Below are 16,337 nucleotides of genomic sequence, written 5' to 3' on the forward strand. Positions count from 1 at the left end.
TTAATCACACTTAGGCTAAAATCTGTTTAGCTCAGCATGTAAACATCTGCAGACCTGTTTCTGACATACCAGAGTTATTGATGTGCTTCCCAAGAATTAATGCTGCAGATTAACAACAATGAGTCATTCCCAGCTATTTCTTCACATCAAACCCAGCAGGCCATCCAGCTGTCAAACAGCTGGGAGCCAATCAGGGCTCACCCTCCTCCCAGCAGGACAGATATAACAGAATAAACCCCGAGGAGGCTCCCATACAGCTCTGTGCAAGCACGCTCATGCACTTTGTTTGGATTTCAACCTTTGCAGTGAAGAAATATGACAACGACAAGAAGCTTTTGTGTTTTCGTGTGCGTGCTGGCAGCCCTGTCAGCAGCCGAGGCGGTAAGAATGTTTTTTTTTTTTATCTTTCCTGAACTGAAACTTTGAATTTCTTTTCATTCACGTTCACGTTACAGAACCTGCGGAAACACAGGATAAGGGAGGGATCTTCTATTTTTACCTCTGAAACTGCAGGTAAGCTACTCAGCCTTCAGTGAAGCTCGCTGGTTCTGTACATCGAGTATGAGATGTGTGATTTTGGTTTGTAGATGGGATCTGTCTCAACGGAGGCACCTCTGTCCGTTCGCTGACCACTCGTGAACACCTGTTTTGTCTTTGTTCTGATGGTTTTGATGGGGAACACTGTGAAAGAGGTGAGACGTTCATCTCCACACTTATCTCCACACTTATCTCCTTTATCCATGCTGTTTGACCTTTTTAATGACCCTCCGATATTCTGCTGTGCATGTAGCTAAAAGTGATGGGTGCTATGAGGGCATTGGATTGTACTACAGAGGCACGGTGTCCAAATCAGCCAGCGGACAAACGTGTGAGAGGTGGGATTCAGACACCAGAAGGCGCTACCTGTCCTCAGACATCCGCTCCGGGAGGCACAACTACTGCAGGTAGACCATTGTTCAATCTGAACTCAGACATACTGGTGGATCAGCTTGTCCCCTGGAGAGATTTGTCATTGCAAAACAATACAAAGTTCCCCCGAGTGAGCACTATGATGATACATCTCTGTCCTGATGGGAGAGGCCTCTCCCAGGATGACAACCCTCCCATTCACGAGAGGTCACTTAATGGTTTCAGAACGAAACTGATTAATCATATATTATTGGCTTTGTAGTCACCAGATGCCAAACCCCTTAGACACCCGCCGAAGGATCGATGCGATCCGCAGCTTTCCTAAGCAAGACAACTTTTTACTTTTCTTATCATGCTTAATCAAATTGTTAAGAATTTAATTAGATTTTGATTGGACTTGAATTTATCTTGTTTACTTTCTCTGTAGATTATCCGGGGATGACTTTTGTTGTGAATTGGTACCATGTAAATGACCTGAATTGAACAGCTATGGGTTGTATCTTCGCTTAACAAAATGTTTTATCCTTCCACCATAGTTCCAGACACCTGAAGAATCAATGTCAAAATTCATTGAAGCTGTTTTAGCCTGAACGTCCTCTTTTGAGGCAGAACCTGCTAGTTTACCATCTCTTAAATTTCTATTACAGCTACAGACATGTATCTCACTTCCAGCATTAATTAGCACGTGTACTGACCACTTAATCATTAGCCTGCTACTAATTCTATTAACTCATATTAACTTGGGCTAACTATTGAAATAACTTTATTTTTTGAGTGTTACTTGTAGCCAACTGTTTGGTTTATTAGCTTCTCTCTGTGTTGCCATTCACAGTTTTGATTTACATCAAAAGGTGTTACTTAACACATACATAAACACTCTAAAACAGAAGAGAAAAACATACAAAACACAGTCTTTTAATCTTTAGCCACTCAAATGTTCGCTGCCTTTAATTCTGTAGTTCCTATGTCAGCAGTAGCTAGCAAGCTAATTAAGCTAACATAATCAGGACATGCTAGCGAGCTAATTAAGCTAACATAATTAGAACATGCTAGCAAGCTAATTGAGCTAAAATAGCACCATGAGCGGATTGAGAATGTTTTCTTAAGCTGACATTTACATATTTTCAGGGGACTATTTTTGAAACTCCAAATGCCAATACACTTACATTTACTGCAGTTAAAAGCTCTCATTTCATTCCAGTAACAGTTTGGCTCTTTAAGAAATATTTTTCTTTATCAAATTAAGAAAGAATATATTAGAAAGTACTAACTGATTGGGTTTGTTTACATTTGTATTGATGTCACCTAAGTCACATATAGGCTTTGTGAATCTTCTTCATCCATAGAATTTTCATCTGGTAACTGTTGTATTTTTGGTGATCTACCCTTAGGGTAAGGGCTAGTGAAAGGTTAATTAGCCTTAATTAAGACTGTTTGTCCAATGTTGTCTCTTCATTTCAGACCACATACTCATAATAAGAACCAGAAGGAGGGAATATCTTTTCAGGGCCTTCACAGTCAGAACCTTTTAATAACCACTTCAGTAGTATAGCCTGATGTCTTTGTTGTTTTCCTTCAGAAATCTTGACTACAGAAGGCGTCCGTGGTGTTACGTTCGGAAAAACCAGCAACTGGTGTGGGAATATTGTGAAATTCGACGTTGTGGCTTTCAGTCCAGTAAGTGTTTTATTTTCTGGCAGCAGAGCGTTGAAATGAGGTCAAACAGGTGCAGCTTAAGTTCTGTTTAATCAAGTTTCGGTTAATTTGCAGATGAGAGTTTTTAGAACAAGTTGAGACAGATCTCACTCTGACCTGGTTTCAGAGACAAATACACTTTGTAAAATTCATAAAGCCTGAGGTTGCTCCGTATGTTCAAACATTTCAGCCGGATGTTGAGAAATGTTTTAGCACTAAAGGCCTTAAATCTAATCCACGATGCATGCCTCACCTGTCTTTTCCTTTAATTCTGCAGTTACAGCCACACCTTTCCTCGCTTCCACTGAGCCTCAAACAAGTGAGTCATTACTACATGTTTTGTCTCAAATTCATGCTTTTATTTGACCCAGTTTTAAACATGACTTAATCCCCCAGCTGCAGGGATGACATGTGGTCAGCGCACCAGAAGAAAGCAGATGAAGATCGTGGGCGGAACAGTTGCAACTGTGGAATCCCACCCGTGGGTCGCTGCCATATTCTGGCGTAGCAAATCTACGGAGAAAGTTTTCCGCTGCGGGGGTAGTCTGATCTCCACCTGCTGGGTCCTCACGGCCGCCCACTGCTTTCCTGAAGGGTGAGGAAGTGAGATCACTTCCTGCAACCCTCAGCATGTGCTGAGGAATCACAGCAAGGGAACTTATGTTGGGAATTTGTGTTTCAGTTCTCAGAAGAAACCCCGACGGTTCTCCGTCATCCTTGGGAAAAACGCCCTGAATGAGAGCGACCCAGCTGTGGAGCAAAGCTTCAGGGTGGAGGAAATCTACACCCATGAAGGGTTTGACAACAGCGAGGGAAACTTCAACAATGACATTGGTGCGAACACAGCTGTGAAAACTCCCCACTAGAAACTATACAAATATTACGTTACATGATCTCTGAACAATCAGAAGAAGAAAGAAATCAAGTTTGCAGACACTTGAAACTCAGTTATTTCTCTTTAAAGCTCCTAAAGTATTTATAAATGCTATATGTTTTCTGGGGATCAAACAGTCTGATGTAGTTTTGTGTTACAGACCTTAAAGATTTAGGATTTTCTTTATTTAGGGCGGCCAAAGTTAGCTAAACTTAAAGGGATATTATGGAAAAATCTCCTTTTCTGTAATTAATATTGAATATATAATATTATTGAATATACTAGCAGCTAAAAAACTTTGGAAAGTCCAAACCTCTTTTTGCTTTGTTATCAACACATTCATCATTAGTTCTATAGCTCACTCATGACAGAAAGTAGCTCATGATCTAAGACCAGTGCTTTGTTTAATGTGAAATATCCCAACGAGGATATTCAATTTATAATTTACATTCTTACATTTTTATTCCCCAGTTTGAAGTTGGGAAAAACTGATAAATATGAGGGCAGGAGGGTGAATGCCAGCAGCTGCCAAAACTAAATGTCCATTTTTTAATTAGAAACCTTGATAATTAAGTAAAATTATACATGATCTCTAATAAATGAGAGAACCTTTGTGTAACAAAGTGGTGAGACTGCATGAGAATAGGTATTTTAAGTAAACTCCATGACATTTTCCAACAAGATTGAGCAAAAGAGCTCATTTTCTGGGCTGTTTGTCTTAAGTCGTGCAGAAAACCTGCAAGAGACACAACCGTACATTACTTTTAATGTAATTTTTCACCATTTGTGTGATCTTCAGCTTGACTTTTTAATATTAAACCAGAATGGATGTTTATAACTATATTTTTTTAATGTAGAATGTAGAGTTGCTGTGTTTTCATTACTGTAGAAGGAGAACAAACTGTGGGTCACTCTCCTTGCCTTGTTGCACCATCTTGTACAACAGTTTTGGGGTATTTAGTTGGTTGCAGTTTGTAGTTTTTGCCACAAGGTGTCAGTATATCCAACACAGAGAACATTTACTCACCCTGAGAAGAGATTTTCCTACTTTCTTGGATTTTATTTCGTAGTTTAGCTTCAACACAGATGCCACAAACCTGTCACATTTTCAGTATTTCTTGTTAACTGTCTCGCAGCTCTGGTGAAACTGAAGGCCAGTCGTGGAAAGTGTGCCGAGGAAAGCGACTCGGTGAGGACGGTTTGCCTGCCACCGCCTCAGCAGAGGCTCCATCCAGGCATCACCTGTGAGATCGCTGGATATGGCAAAGAGAAACAGGGTGAAGAAAGTTTGCATTGTTACTGTGAAAGTAGATCTGGGGTAAAAAAAAAAAAGCCTGAGAATTAAACAACAAACTGTTCATCCACATGATTTAACCGTTCCTCTTCTCTCCAGGTTTGTGGTATAAGTCTCAGTATCTCAGAGAGGCTCAGGTGAACCTCATCTCTGATGATGTGTGCGCACAAAAGGATTATTATGGAAACATGATCACTGATAGCATGTTTTGTGCCGGTCGTCCCGACTGGAGTCAGGATGCCTGCGAGGTATTTGAACGTGTCTGATCTCGACTTCAGCTTTGCTCAAATAGATCAGTTTGGCGGTTTTTTTTCTTCAATGCTGCACGGCTTTCTCCCGCAGGGCGACTCGGGGGGGCCGCTGGTATGCGAGGTTGGCGACAGGCTGTTCCTGTTTGGAGTCATCAGCTGGGGCGACGGCTGTGCAAATGTGAACCGACCTGGTGTTTACGCCAGAGTTACCAACTTCAACAAATGGATAGCAGAGAAGACGGGGCTGCCCGCCATCACTGCCGGAGCCATGTTCCCACAGAAATGATTCTGAGCTGCGGCTATGAACTGTAAAAGCTGCTGCTCCCTCATTTTCCTGGTGGTTTTATATATTTTATTAATGCCAAATGAATGCTGTTCATCTACCAATAGCCTGGTTCCCATTTTCACCCTCATATAGAGGATGTAAATGATAAACAACAAACTGGGAACCTTGTTTCCTGCTAGCTTCTCGCAGCAAATGGTCAAGATTGATTCCTGAAAATAATCTACTTAAAACATGCCCGTTTCTGATGATCCAAGGCTGAAATCCTCAGCCTTGGATGTCTGATGGCACTCACGATGTGCCTTGTGACACGTAAAAAAACACCTTAAAGACATGTGGGAAAGTTGTCAGTCCTTTAATATGGAGACTGTTTAATTCAGGACTGCATGTTAGGGGCAGATTAGGGATTTTTCTGAGTAAGGGGCCATCAAGGGGCCACAATAATCAAAGAGGGGCCAAGTATTTGTCCAACATCGTTCGAGGTCGTTCGAATCTTCTTCTTCTTCTGTAAGCTGTATTCACGCTTGGACATTCGTATTTGGCTCTTTAGCGCCACTACTGTTTCGGCACGGAATTGCACCCACCTGTAAACTGTTCAGATGAGTGACAGGTCAGGGGAACTACAGGGGCCCAATCAGATTTCAGCTGGGGCCAATGCGCCTGTGGCCCCCCCCTAGAACCGCCCCTGCTTCATGGTGAAACGTCATGTTTCATTAGACCAGAAGCTATCTGGACTTTGGACTTCAGAAGAAAAATGAGTGAAGCAGAAGTCTTCACTATTATCGATAAACAACTATTCAAATATTAGGGTCGTGAACAGGTGACCCTAATAAATGCAACACAAAACACATATTCAGATAAACACCAACAGTAGAGAGAAGACGGTTGCGTATCAACCCATTTTTTCCAGTAAAACACGAATTGTTCAGTCTCAAGATGAATAAATGTAGTTATATTTTCCATTCTCTACATGTTTATTGTGATTTCATCATTATATTTTACGTTGAACTGTCCTGTGATGACCATTTCCTCCTAATAGTTTTATTTACTGACCCTAAAAGTACAATCATTAAGTATTTATCAATTTTCTGTCATTCGTGGGGTATATACCCTAAATATATAGACTTATTTTAAGTCACTTCATGGATACAAATGCCTCGTATGACACTTTGAACTTTAATGAGAATAGAGCTACTTCCAACCGATAACAACATTTGTGACAAATAAGGAATATTAATGAGGATATTGATGGGAATCGAGCCACCGGAGTCAGGGTGGGCTTGGCCAGGACACCAGCACTGCTTAATGTTTTATATTTGGGAGACAGTAGAAAAATCTGCTTCATGAAGGAGGTTTGAGATGTTAGCCTGAAAGAGCCTTAAAATATATCTGTTCTGTTTGTTGCACAGATCTACATGTTTTATTTCATAGTTCTGAAGTCTGAACAACAAAAAAACTGTTGATTATTCAGTATTATTTCCAGATGGAAGATGTATTTGTATATTTTTGTAGATTAGCGAGAAGATAAACTCATTTATACTGATTTACTGGTGTTGTTTAGATTCATATAGCTGTCTGTATTTCATTATTTGGTATATTTGGGGTATTTAAAGCCTCTTTAATGGACACAACCTGTTGGATCAAAGCCCTGAACCTGTGTCAGTGTTATTTCTGTCATTTGTAACATTTCAGCTCCATCTTGTGGTCAAAATAAAGGCTACGAGAAGTCAAAGACAACATTTTAAAGTTGCATTAATGCTCTGCAGCCACTAAGGAACAATGAAATCCTCAGCAAAGCAGGAATTTTAAGAACCAAACCACGTTGCATCATATAGAAATTTGATTTCTCAATATTTCTCCAGAGATGAAGTAGCCAAATTAGGGAAAAACTGTTGTTTGGGGTAGTTTTGGAACATAGTTTGTATGATGTGGCCTTTAATGTGTTAGTTGTTGATCGGGAAGTTTGTCATTAATGAAAACACTTCAATTTATGGAGAAAAAGAACGGCATGAAACTATTAAATTTTGTAGAAGAATGTAAACTCAAGGAAAACCCCCCAGTATATTATTCTTTCCTTATGTATGTAACTGATATTTCATCATTATTTGCCTTTTGGATTGCTGTTTAGTTTGCTGTATTGATGTCAATTTGTCAATAAAGTTTGGAAAAATGACATTTCCGCTAGTTCCGCTAACGGGTTAAACAAAATTTTGGGTAGATGCAGCTACCGGGTTAGTTTGTTAAAATAACTGAATGTGCAAAATAACTGATTTACACCCTTTTTTTTTTACCCTTTTTACGCAAAATGAGCTTTGCAAACAAAGAGGCAGCCGGGATAAACACGTGTATCCATGATCAAAAAGAAAGTATATTTCTGGCCTAAGAATGAATGAATAGAATCCTTGGACAACAAGCAGCACTTTGCAGCCCTTTTTCTAGGTTTACACGAAGCTTGTGACACAGTGAATGTTAAAAGTTATTTAGACCTATCAGTGAAGGACTGTCTGAGGGCTCAATGCTGGGACCACTGGGGGGTCTCAAACTTAAAACAAATGAACTGAAATGTACCCTTTTTACGCAAAATGAGCTTTTTACACATGATTAACGTGCGCACGTTCTATAAATATGTCAAAGTGAGCTTTTTTGGCAAGATTAACTTGTGCAAGTTCTATATGTGCGCACGTATAAACACGTTCACGGATATATGTGTGTATATATAGGACTATATTTACAATTAATTCATTCATTTTGAGATATATATATATATATATATATACAAGGGCTGTATATGTATATATATGACACACTTTTCTTCTTCTTTTAGGTTCATTGGTGGTTGATAAACCAATTTAAGAGCACATTACCGCCACCAACTGGACAAGAAAGTCTAAACATCACAGTGACTGACCACAGAAGTTCAGTTTAAAACCAAAGCACAATGGAGTGGTTCTGTGTTCACATGTGACTCAGATCTAGATTACACCTCTTCCAACATTTTTTCTAAACTATTTGGTGCAAATGCCCACTTTCATACCACAGTATATTCCAACCTACATGCTAACAATGCTGTTTCAGTTCATTGAGCACAGGAGATCTTTTAAAATAACTTTATTGGTCAATGTTCATGTACAAAATAGAAGGGATCACAGAACAGTCATCAGAGTCACAGACGTTTTCCAGTTGTTGAGGTGGTTTAATAATCTGAAATAATTCACAAATGACTTAAGGGTAACCAAACGATAAACAAAGTTGGGGTCTCAGTCCTGAATTATATGTAAGTCCAATAAGAAACTTATAAACTATAACTTATAAACTTAATAAGGTCAGTAATGATCTTACTTAAACCTGCTTTGCTCCTGAGAAGGTACAGTAGAGGTACATTCTGGAAGATCATATAGGAGAAGGAAGCAGCACATGACACCAGTGCTCCATGGCTGGTGGATCTGAGCGCTGACCACAGCAATCTCCCAGAGCAGGAACCAGAGCCCATAATGGTGGCAGACATCCAACTACATACTACATGCATTTTGCTCCTGCCCGAGCCGAAATCAGCCGGCCTGAAGCTGATTTCGCTTAAGCTCTAAACTCTGTAAACTTTAGCAACATTTGAAACATTTTCTGGCGAGAAAGTAGTCGTTTAGATCCCCAACGTGTTGAAAACCTGACAAAATACCGGCTATTTACAATTTTGTTCCGACGAAATCGGCGCTACTAAAGCTAGCCGCAGTGAGCAACGCACTTCCTGTTATTTTCACAAAATAAAATACCCGTTGCCTTTTATCATAGGGAAAGCCATTACGATACAATTGGTGCTTTTGTTTTGAAAACAGGAAGTGAACCTACCCTCGTTGTAGCTAGCTTGAAACTGCCGTTTTGACAGGAAATGACGATCGGCGACGTCACGTTACGTTGCATCTTGGGTAGTTTGAGTAGGAGTAGTAACCTCATGATGCATACCCAACATTTCGGCGAATCTAGTATGCATCCGGGAAAAAAGTCAGTATGAGTAGTAGGAGAAGTATGCGGTTTCCATACTGCTAATGGACAGGACCCACCCAGACTGGTTAACCCAAGGTCGGACAGTCCTGATCGTGTAAGATCCACAGAAGGGGGCGGTTCCATCCAGCTACTGGCCAACATGGAAGCTCCCATAAGGCATGATGAGTAGGGATACGGCTCAATGCATGAGCGGGGAGGACCACCCGAGCAGCTAAACACCAGCTGCTGATCGGACAGGACTGTTAAATCTGTGCAAGTCGTCCGTTACGAAAACACACAAAACAAACAGTGAAACTCAGAAATCCATTAAAATCCCAGGTTGTGACATAAAAAAAAACACTGAAAGCTGCGGAGGTGCTGATTAATAACTTCCACAGGATGGACCGGGGAGTCCTACTTATTGTGGACCAACCTGCGGTGTCTCTTCAGAGTTCCCCGCCGTGAAAAGGTGGCGTTGCAAAGATCGCAGTTAAACGGTTTCTCTCCTGTGTGGATACTCATGTGCGCCTTCAGATGTTTGCTTTGCAGAAACTCTTTCCCACAGTCGTCACACCGGAACCGCCTCTTTTCTGTGGAGACCTTCCGACGCCCTGAGTGAACCAGCGCGTGTCTGTCCAGGTGAAACTTTCTATAGAACCTTTTGTCGCACTGATCGCAGCCGAACGGCTTCTCTCCTGTGTGGAGGCGAGTGTGTCTCATCAGACTTCCTTGCCTGGAAAATCTTGCTCCACACACGCCGCAGCCAAACGGCTTCACCCCAGAGTGGTTTATCATGTGCGTGTTCAGATCGCCTTTCAGTTTAAATTGTCTGTCGCACCTCTTGCAAGCATATGGCTTTTCTCCGGAGTGAGTTTTCATGTGTTGATTGAGAATTCCCTGCAGGCGAAATCTTTTACAGCAAACATCACACTGGAAAGGTTTCTCCCCTGAATGGCTGTTCATGTGACACTTCAGCTTTTCCTTTTCAGCAAATGTTTTTCCACATTCATCACAGGCAAAGGGTCTCTCTCCAGTGTGCACTCTCATGTGTATTTGGAGACGACTCTGGCAGCTAACCGTTTGACCACATTCACCACAACGGACCTTCCCTGCACGGACACTCGTCCGTGGACGTGCATTTTTCTTCAAACGTTTCTTGACAGCCAAAGAACTGGAGGGCGGTTTTCCTGAATGACGAGCCATGTGTCTCTGAAGAGACTGCTTGTAGACAAACTGCTTCTCACACTCGGAGCAGCCGAAGGACTTTTTGGTAGATTTACATTGAACATCAACATCAACTGAGCCCGACTGAACTTCTCTGGTCTGCCTCCATTCAGGGTCACCGCCTTCATCTTCAGATCCTGAACCTGAGGACTGTTCATTCCAATCATCGTCATCATCGGTGTCAGAACTGTCTGAAGCCTCTTCATCAGTATGTGGATGTGGGTTCCCGGCTGGTTCTGGTCCTCCACCGTCCTCTCCACCAGTCTCTGTTTTCATCTGATCAGCTGAGCTGCTGGTTGGAGGTTCTGTCTCTCTGTTTTCTTCAGCTTTAACCAGAAGAAGCTGTGAGGACTGAGCTTTCTCTTCATCATCTTCCCTCTTCACAGGAACAGCAGTGACTGAGAACCTGCTGTTATCCGTCTCCTCCCGTCCGTGAAGCTGCTCTCCCTCCTGACTGGTCCAGCCTTCCTCCTCTTCCTTCTTTATGTGCAGGAGTTCTGGATCCTTCTGGTCCAGATGGGAGCTCCATTCATGAGGAACTTCTTCTTTACTCCCCGACAGCTGCTGAACATCTGCAGGAAACACAGAGACGCACATGGACATTATGGACAACTGGATTTATGATTACACAAATGTTTCTGGTTCTGAGATGAGAAAGTAGAGAGATGATACTTAAGAAATATTCGGTGTCTTTGTTTAATATTCAGTGGGTCTTATGAGTCGCTATTTTTATAATAAAGATGAATTATATTCTTGGATCTCATAAAAATAATCTTTTTTGGAACTTTTTTTGGACTGAGATGTGATGTTAGAGGCTGATCTTACAGTCTGAGCATTAAAACACTGAAGTCAGAATTAAGGGTCCTGTAGTGGCCATTTGTCCATAAAAAAACAAATTCAACTTAAACCAAACAAAATCAAAAGACCACCGATGCACCATGGGGGATGTGGTTTAACGCAGGCAAAAGAAGATGAATGTCCAAAATGAATTCTTGCGTTTTCTGATGATTTATTTCAAAACAATAAAACAAACAAAAGAACAAAGAAAACCTGCTGCTCTGTCCTTTTCCCTGGTAAAAAACCATTGGCCCACCCAGGTGCATGCTGGTACTCCAGGTGCCCAGTGTGACCCAATTACACAAAAATATTCTAAACAAATAACTAACAAGGAATATTAGCAAACAAAATCGAATTTACTCATAATTAGCAAATTAAATTTACAACTAGAACCGAAAAACAAAAACTAACTTTACAAATAGCTCCTACAGGTCCATACAAACAAAGCTGCAAAACAATATGATGTTTAAACAAATCAAAGCCTGACTTCAACCTGACGTGATCAATATGTGGATTTTGCCCAAAAATAGTTGGTCCTGAAATGCCCCACGGCCTTTTAAAATAAGCATGTTCTTCTGCATTTCCACCAAGGACTGAAGGCCAGAGTTATGTTGATAAGGGAAATCAGTGGGAAACATTTTTATATATGTAATAAAAACCAACAGAGAGCGGAGCGTGGAAACAGAAACCAAACGCTGGCAGATCATCATCTGTTTGGAAATACTTTGGATTTAAGGCGAGTGATGTTAACCAAGAACAGATCATCAGCAGAGAGAGCTGCAGAGTTATTAAAGCATCTGAAAACACGAAGGCCAAGAAAAACAGTCCAACATCAACCAGCATAGACTCCGTTTTCTACAGGTTTGAATTATTTAAATACAACATGGAAGAGTAAGCAGGACCCCGTTGGTTTATTCTGATTGGATATTTTTTTAATTTCCATTTTTCTTCTAAAAGATGCTCTGAATTTATCTGAATAAGGATCAGAAGTTTGATTCTGATGAGAAGAGTCATGGTCACAGAAAAGTGGAATTAAAACTTTATTTCCCGCTAAAATCGGGGAAAATCGGGATAAACAATCTTGACCTCAATATTGATCAAAATTATCGTGATTATAATTTTGGCTATAATTGTGCCGCCCTACTAAAAAGCCTTTTTATTCAATCAAGTCAATTTTAGCGGGTTTTAACACAACTTCTCCATCAAAAGTGTAACAACATTAAACTGTGTCAGATGTTGTCGTTCACTGACGTAGATGACGGTGTGGTAAGTTTTGATAAAGTATTTAATATTCGTCTTAGCAGAGCTGTTTATTGAGACATTAAAGCCGAACTTCGCTTCAGCTAATATTGAACTACAAAACGACTCGTTATGTGCGCACAGTAAACTGTCCGGGTGAAACACTGTACCGCTTCACCGTCCTGCCTTTCGCAATCCGTCCACACAAGTTATTAATTAATATGTTATAAACCGAAATCAACTTTTGGCATTTGTAAACTGATTCAAATTAACAAAAGACGAAACAATTTCATTCTTACAGCTTATGTAGCTTTAATGCTACATAAGCTATAACTGCTCCAACAAACTAACCGTTAGCCATAAACACCTGCACAACCATTAAATGTGGGATTATTCTTACCAACAACATACTGCGTCTGATTAACTCCGAATGGTTTGATGTCCAGTCTGTCTTCTTGAGGCAAATTTTCAGTGTTTTGTTGTCGAAGATAATCAGCCTCATGCATGGTGTCTCCCCTTGTTCTTTGCTATAAAACAAACCGGAGGCTCGTTTGACATGAACGAGGCCCTTAAAGAAAAAATATCTGATCAATAAAGCTGTTGAAACACACTTTGACAGCCCCCACTTTGTGTTTTTGTGAACAACTTGTCCACGTCTAAATGTTCTTATCGGGCAGCTACACGGACACGCTTTTCCTCTTCTTCTTTTCTTCTTCTTCATCTTCTTCTTCTTCTATTGGGTTTTACGGCAGCTGGCATCCAGAAAGTTGCATTGCCGCCTCCTACTAAACTAGTGCACTACAAAATTAAATTCTATTATACAGTCCAGTATCATATAAAAAATTAAAGAAGTGGCGCTTTCCCTTCACACTTGTTCCCACATCAAGCACATTTTTCAAGGAGACGTCCTTCATCCCACATCGCTTTAGGCGCCTGATCAATTCATGCCTATGGGCTTCATACTTCCCACAAAATAACAATACATGTTCAACAGTCTCCCTCTGCTGGCAAGAACACAATCCGTCCTGATGTTTCCCTAAAACACACAGAGTGCTATTTAGACATGTATGGCCTATCCTTAGTCTCGCAATGATAACCTCCTCCTTACGCTTACCACTAGTGCAGGCCGTAACTGAGTCAGAAACACTACTTACTATGGAATAGAGATGCCTGCCCTTTGTGCCTTGTTCCCAAAGCTGCTGCCATTTAATAAGAGAGTTCTGCCATATTCTACTCTTGCCTTCTGATTTTGACAGAGTCAGAGGAACATCTATGGCTTCCCTTCGGGTCGCCTCCTTAGCCAACGCATCTGCCTTCTCATTCCATCTGATTCCCACATGGGCAGGTACCCATAAAAATGACACCTTCACTCCCTGTTTACTTACATTATGGATTGCCAACAGTATGTCATATACAATATCCTGCCGCCCCTTGGACATTCCCTTCCCAAGACTCTTGACTGCAGACACAGAGTCACTGCATATTAAAACCCTCCTATCTCTCAATTGATCCGCCCACTCCACAGCCATCAGGATGGCATATAACTCAACTGTGAACACATGTAACGAATCAGACGTCCTCTTTGAGGCATGGACATTCATTTTCTGAACAAAAAAGGCTGCTCCAGTAACCCCTGACTCCTGATCCTTTGACCCATCAGTAAACACTAAAACACAGTCATGGTATCTTTCTTCTATATGACAGTGAAACTTATACACAAGCTCTACTTCAGGATCTTTTTCCTTGAATTCAAGCAGTGTCAGGTCCTCTTCTTCTTTTAGGTTCATTGGTGGTTGATAAACCAATTTAAGAGCACATTACCGCCACCAACTGGACAAGAAAGTCTAAACATCACAGTCTGACCACAGAAGTTCAGTTTAAAACTAAAGCACATGTAGAATGGAGTGGTTCTGTGTTCACATGTGACTCAGATCTAGATTTACACCTAAATATCCTTTTTGTGTCTCTCTTCCACTATTATTTTCTAAACTATTTGGTGCAAATACCCACTTTTATACCACAGTATATTCCAACCTACATGCTAACAATGCTGTTACAGTTCATTGAGCACATTGAGTACTTACTTTTAAAACTACTTAAGTATTCAAAAGTACAAAGTACATTTTCTAATATCAGTACATTGCTGTATTGTTTTCTGAAAAAACACTCTGAAACCATCTGATGATGTACTGACATGTAGACTTTTTGTACCACTCTGCTACAAAAGGTCTGTACCACCTGTAAAAACGTCAGCATAAAATGCAATAAAAGTAATAACGACAGCTATTTTAATAAAAAAATAAAATATTTAAAACATCCCCACCAAAAAAAAAACAGGAGAGCCTTTTTTTTTCTCCCCACACATTCACTATGGAGCAGAAGTTCACCATTGAGTCCATTACCGGGAACAAACTACAACTCAAAGTGGCGATTCAAAGTGCTTTACAGATACATTAAAACAGTAGAAATAAAAAGCATGATTTAAATTTTTAACAAAAAAGAAAGAAATAAGAACAATAGATAAAATCGGATCAAATCAGTAGTTAAAATGTGATTAAGTTTTGAAACTCAAGCTTCAGATTTGGGCCTAAAAGGAACGAGTAACGACAAGCTTCCTTGAAATGTAGTGAAAGTACAATACGTGTCTTTGAAACGTAGTGGAGTGAAAGTTATTCACCAAAAAAAAAAAAAAAACTCAAGTAAAGGACAGATACTCAAAAAATGTACTTAAGTACAGTACTCAAGTAAATGTACTCCGTTACTGTCCACCACTGCAGTCATCAGTCACAGACGTTTTCCAGTTGTTGAGGTAGTTTAATAATCTAAAATAATTTACAAAAGACTTAAGGGTAACCAAACGGCAAACAAAGTTGGGATCTCAGTCCTGAATCATATGTAAGTCCAATGAGAAAAAAGGTCTGCGGGTATTTTTGGTTTTCAGTGTGAAACAAGAGAGAACTTGGGAAAATGTTGTTCTTCTCACTAACTTAGTTTCTTAATATAAACTTAATAATGTTAGAAATGATCTTACCTGTTTTCCTTTCAAACACCAGATCATGAAAAACCTGCTTTGCTCTCTTGACTGACTGAATAAGGTGATTCCTTCCTGTATTACATTTCCTGTAATGAAGTAGTACACGTTCCACAGTTTCTTTTATAAACTTCTTTCATAAGTCCTTTCGGCCCTTTATCTTTTGCATTCCCACTGAAGACTGATGAACAGAGTTCTGCAGATTAGAGAAACTAAGTTGACTGAAGTGTGGATTTTTCCTGCTTTGTAACCTTCAAACAGCTTTTATGAGCTGATTAAACCTGAAATAACTGAGACAGGAAGGTAGAAATCAAACACTAGTATTAAAAGACCAATCAGAAATGTATACATGCAGGAAACAGAATGAAGCTACTGACTGGAGTGTTTCAGATGCTCCGACGCTGTGAACTGTAAGAGAAAACCTGCTGCTTCTAACGTCCTCTGTGGGAGATCCCGGCACATGTAAGTACAGCTCAGTTCACTGTACAGACGTCTTTAAGTTACTTGGATGGTCATTTTTTATCAGACGAGGCTACGGTTATAAAATTAGGATTTTATTAGAGCAGAGCGACACTCTGGAAATGCTTTAAGTGAGTCTGAATGAGCTGATTTTCAGTCAACAGAAACAGAAAAATATGTGAATGAGAGCAGCTTTATTGGGAATTCAGCTGGATTAATAAAGACTCAGACTTTATGGAAAAAAGATGTCTCTTTGGTACATG

At 40.3% G+C, this 16,337-nt stretch overlaps 2 protein-coding genes across 2 annotated transcripts; one reads left to right on the forward strand and one right to left on the reverse strand.

Moving 5' to 3' along the window:
* The first annotated feature begins 257 nt into the window (after positions 1-257).
* LOC142374586 (urokinase-type plasminogen activator-like) lies at positions 258-6,849 on the forward strand. The gene is made up of 11 exons (XM_075458325.1): positions 258-381; positions 456-513; positions 588-692; positions 791-944; positions 2,489-2,586; positions 2,882-2,923; positions 3,001-3,199; positions 3,287-3,438; positions 4,615-4,755; positions 4,872-5,020; positions 5,115-6,849. Exons 1-11 carry the CDS (start codon positions 316-318, stop codon positions 5,307-5,309), a joined length of 1,359 nt encoding a protein of 452 aa, XP_075314440.1. The 5' UTR covers positions 258-315; the 3' UTR covers positions 5,310-6,849.
* Positions 6,850-9,149: 2,300 nt separating this feature from the next.
* On the reverse strand, positions 9,150-13,297 carry LOC142374582 (uncharacterized). The gene is made up of 2 exons (XM_075458321.1): positions 12,985-13,297; positions 9,150-11,080 (listed from the first exon to the last, which is right to left on the reverse strand). Exons 1-2 carry the CDS (start codon positions 13,088-13,090, stop codon positions 9,699-9,701), a joined length of 1,488 nt encoding a protein of 495 aa, XP_075314436.1. The 5' UTR covers positions 13,091-13,297; the 3' UTR covers positions 9,150-9,698.
* Positions 13,298-16,337: the final 3,040 nt, after the last annotated feature.

Source organism: Odontesthes bonariensis, chromosome 23 (assembly GCF_027942865.1).
Source record: "Odontesthes bonariensis isolate fOdoBon6 chromosome 23, fOdoBon6.hap1, whole genome shotgun sequence".
Lineage (NCBI taxonomy): Eukaryota > Metazoa > Chordata > Actinopteri > Atheriniformes > Atherinopsidae > Odontesthes > Odontesthes bonariensis.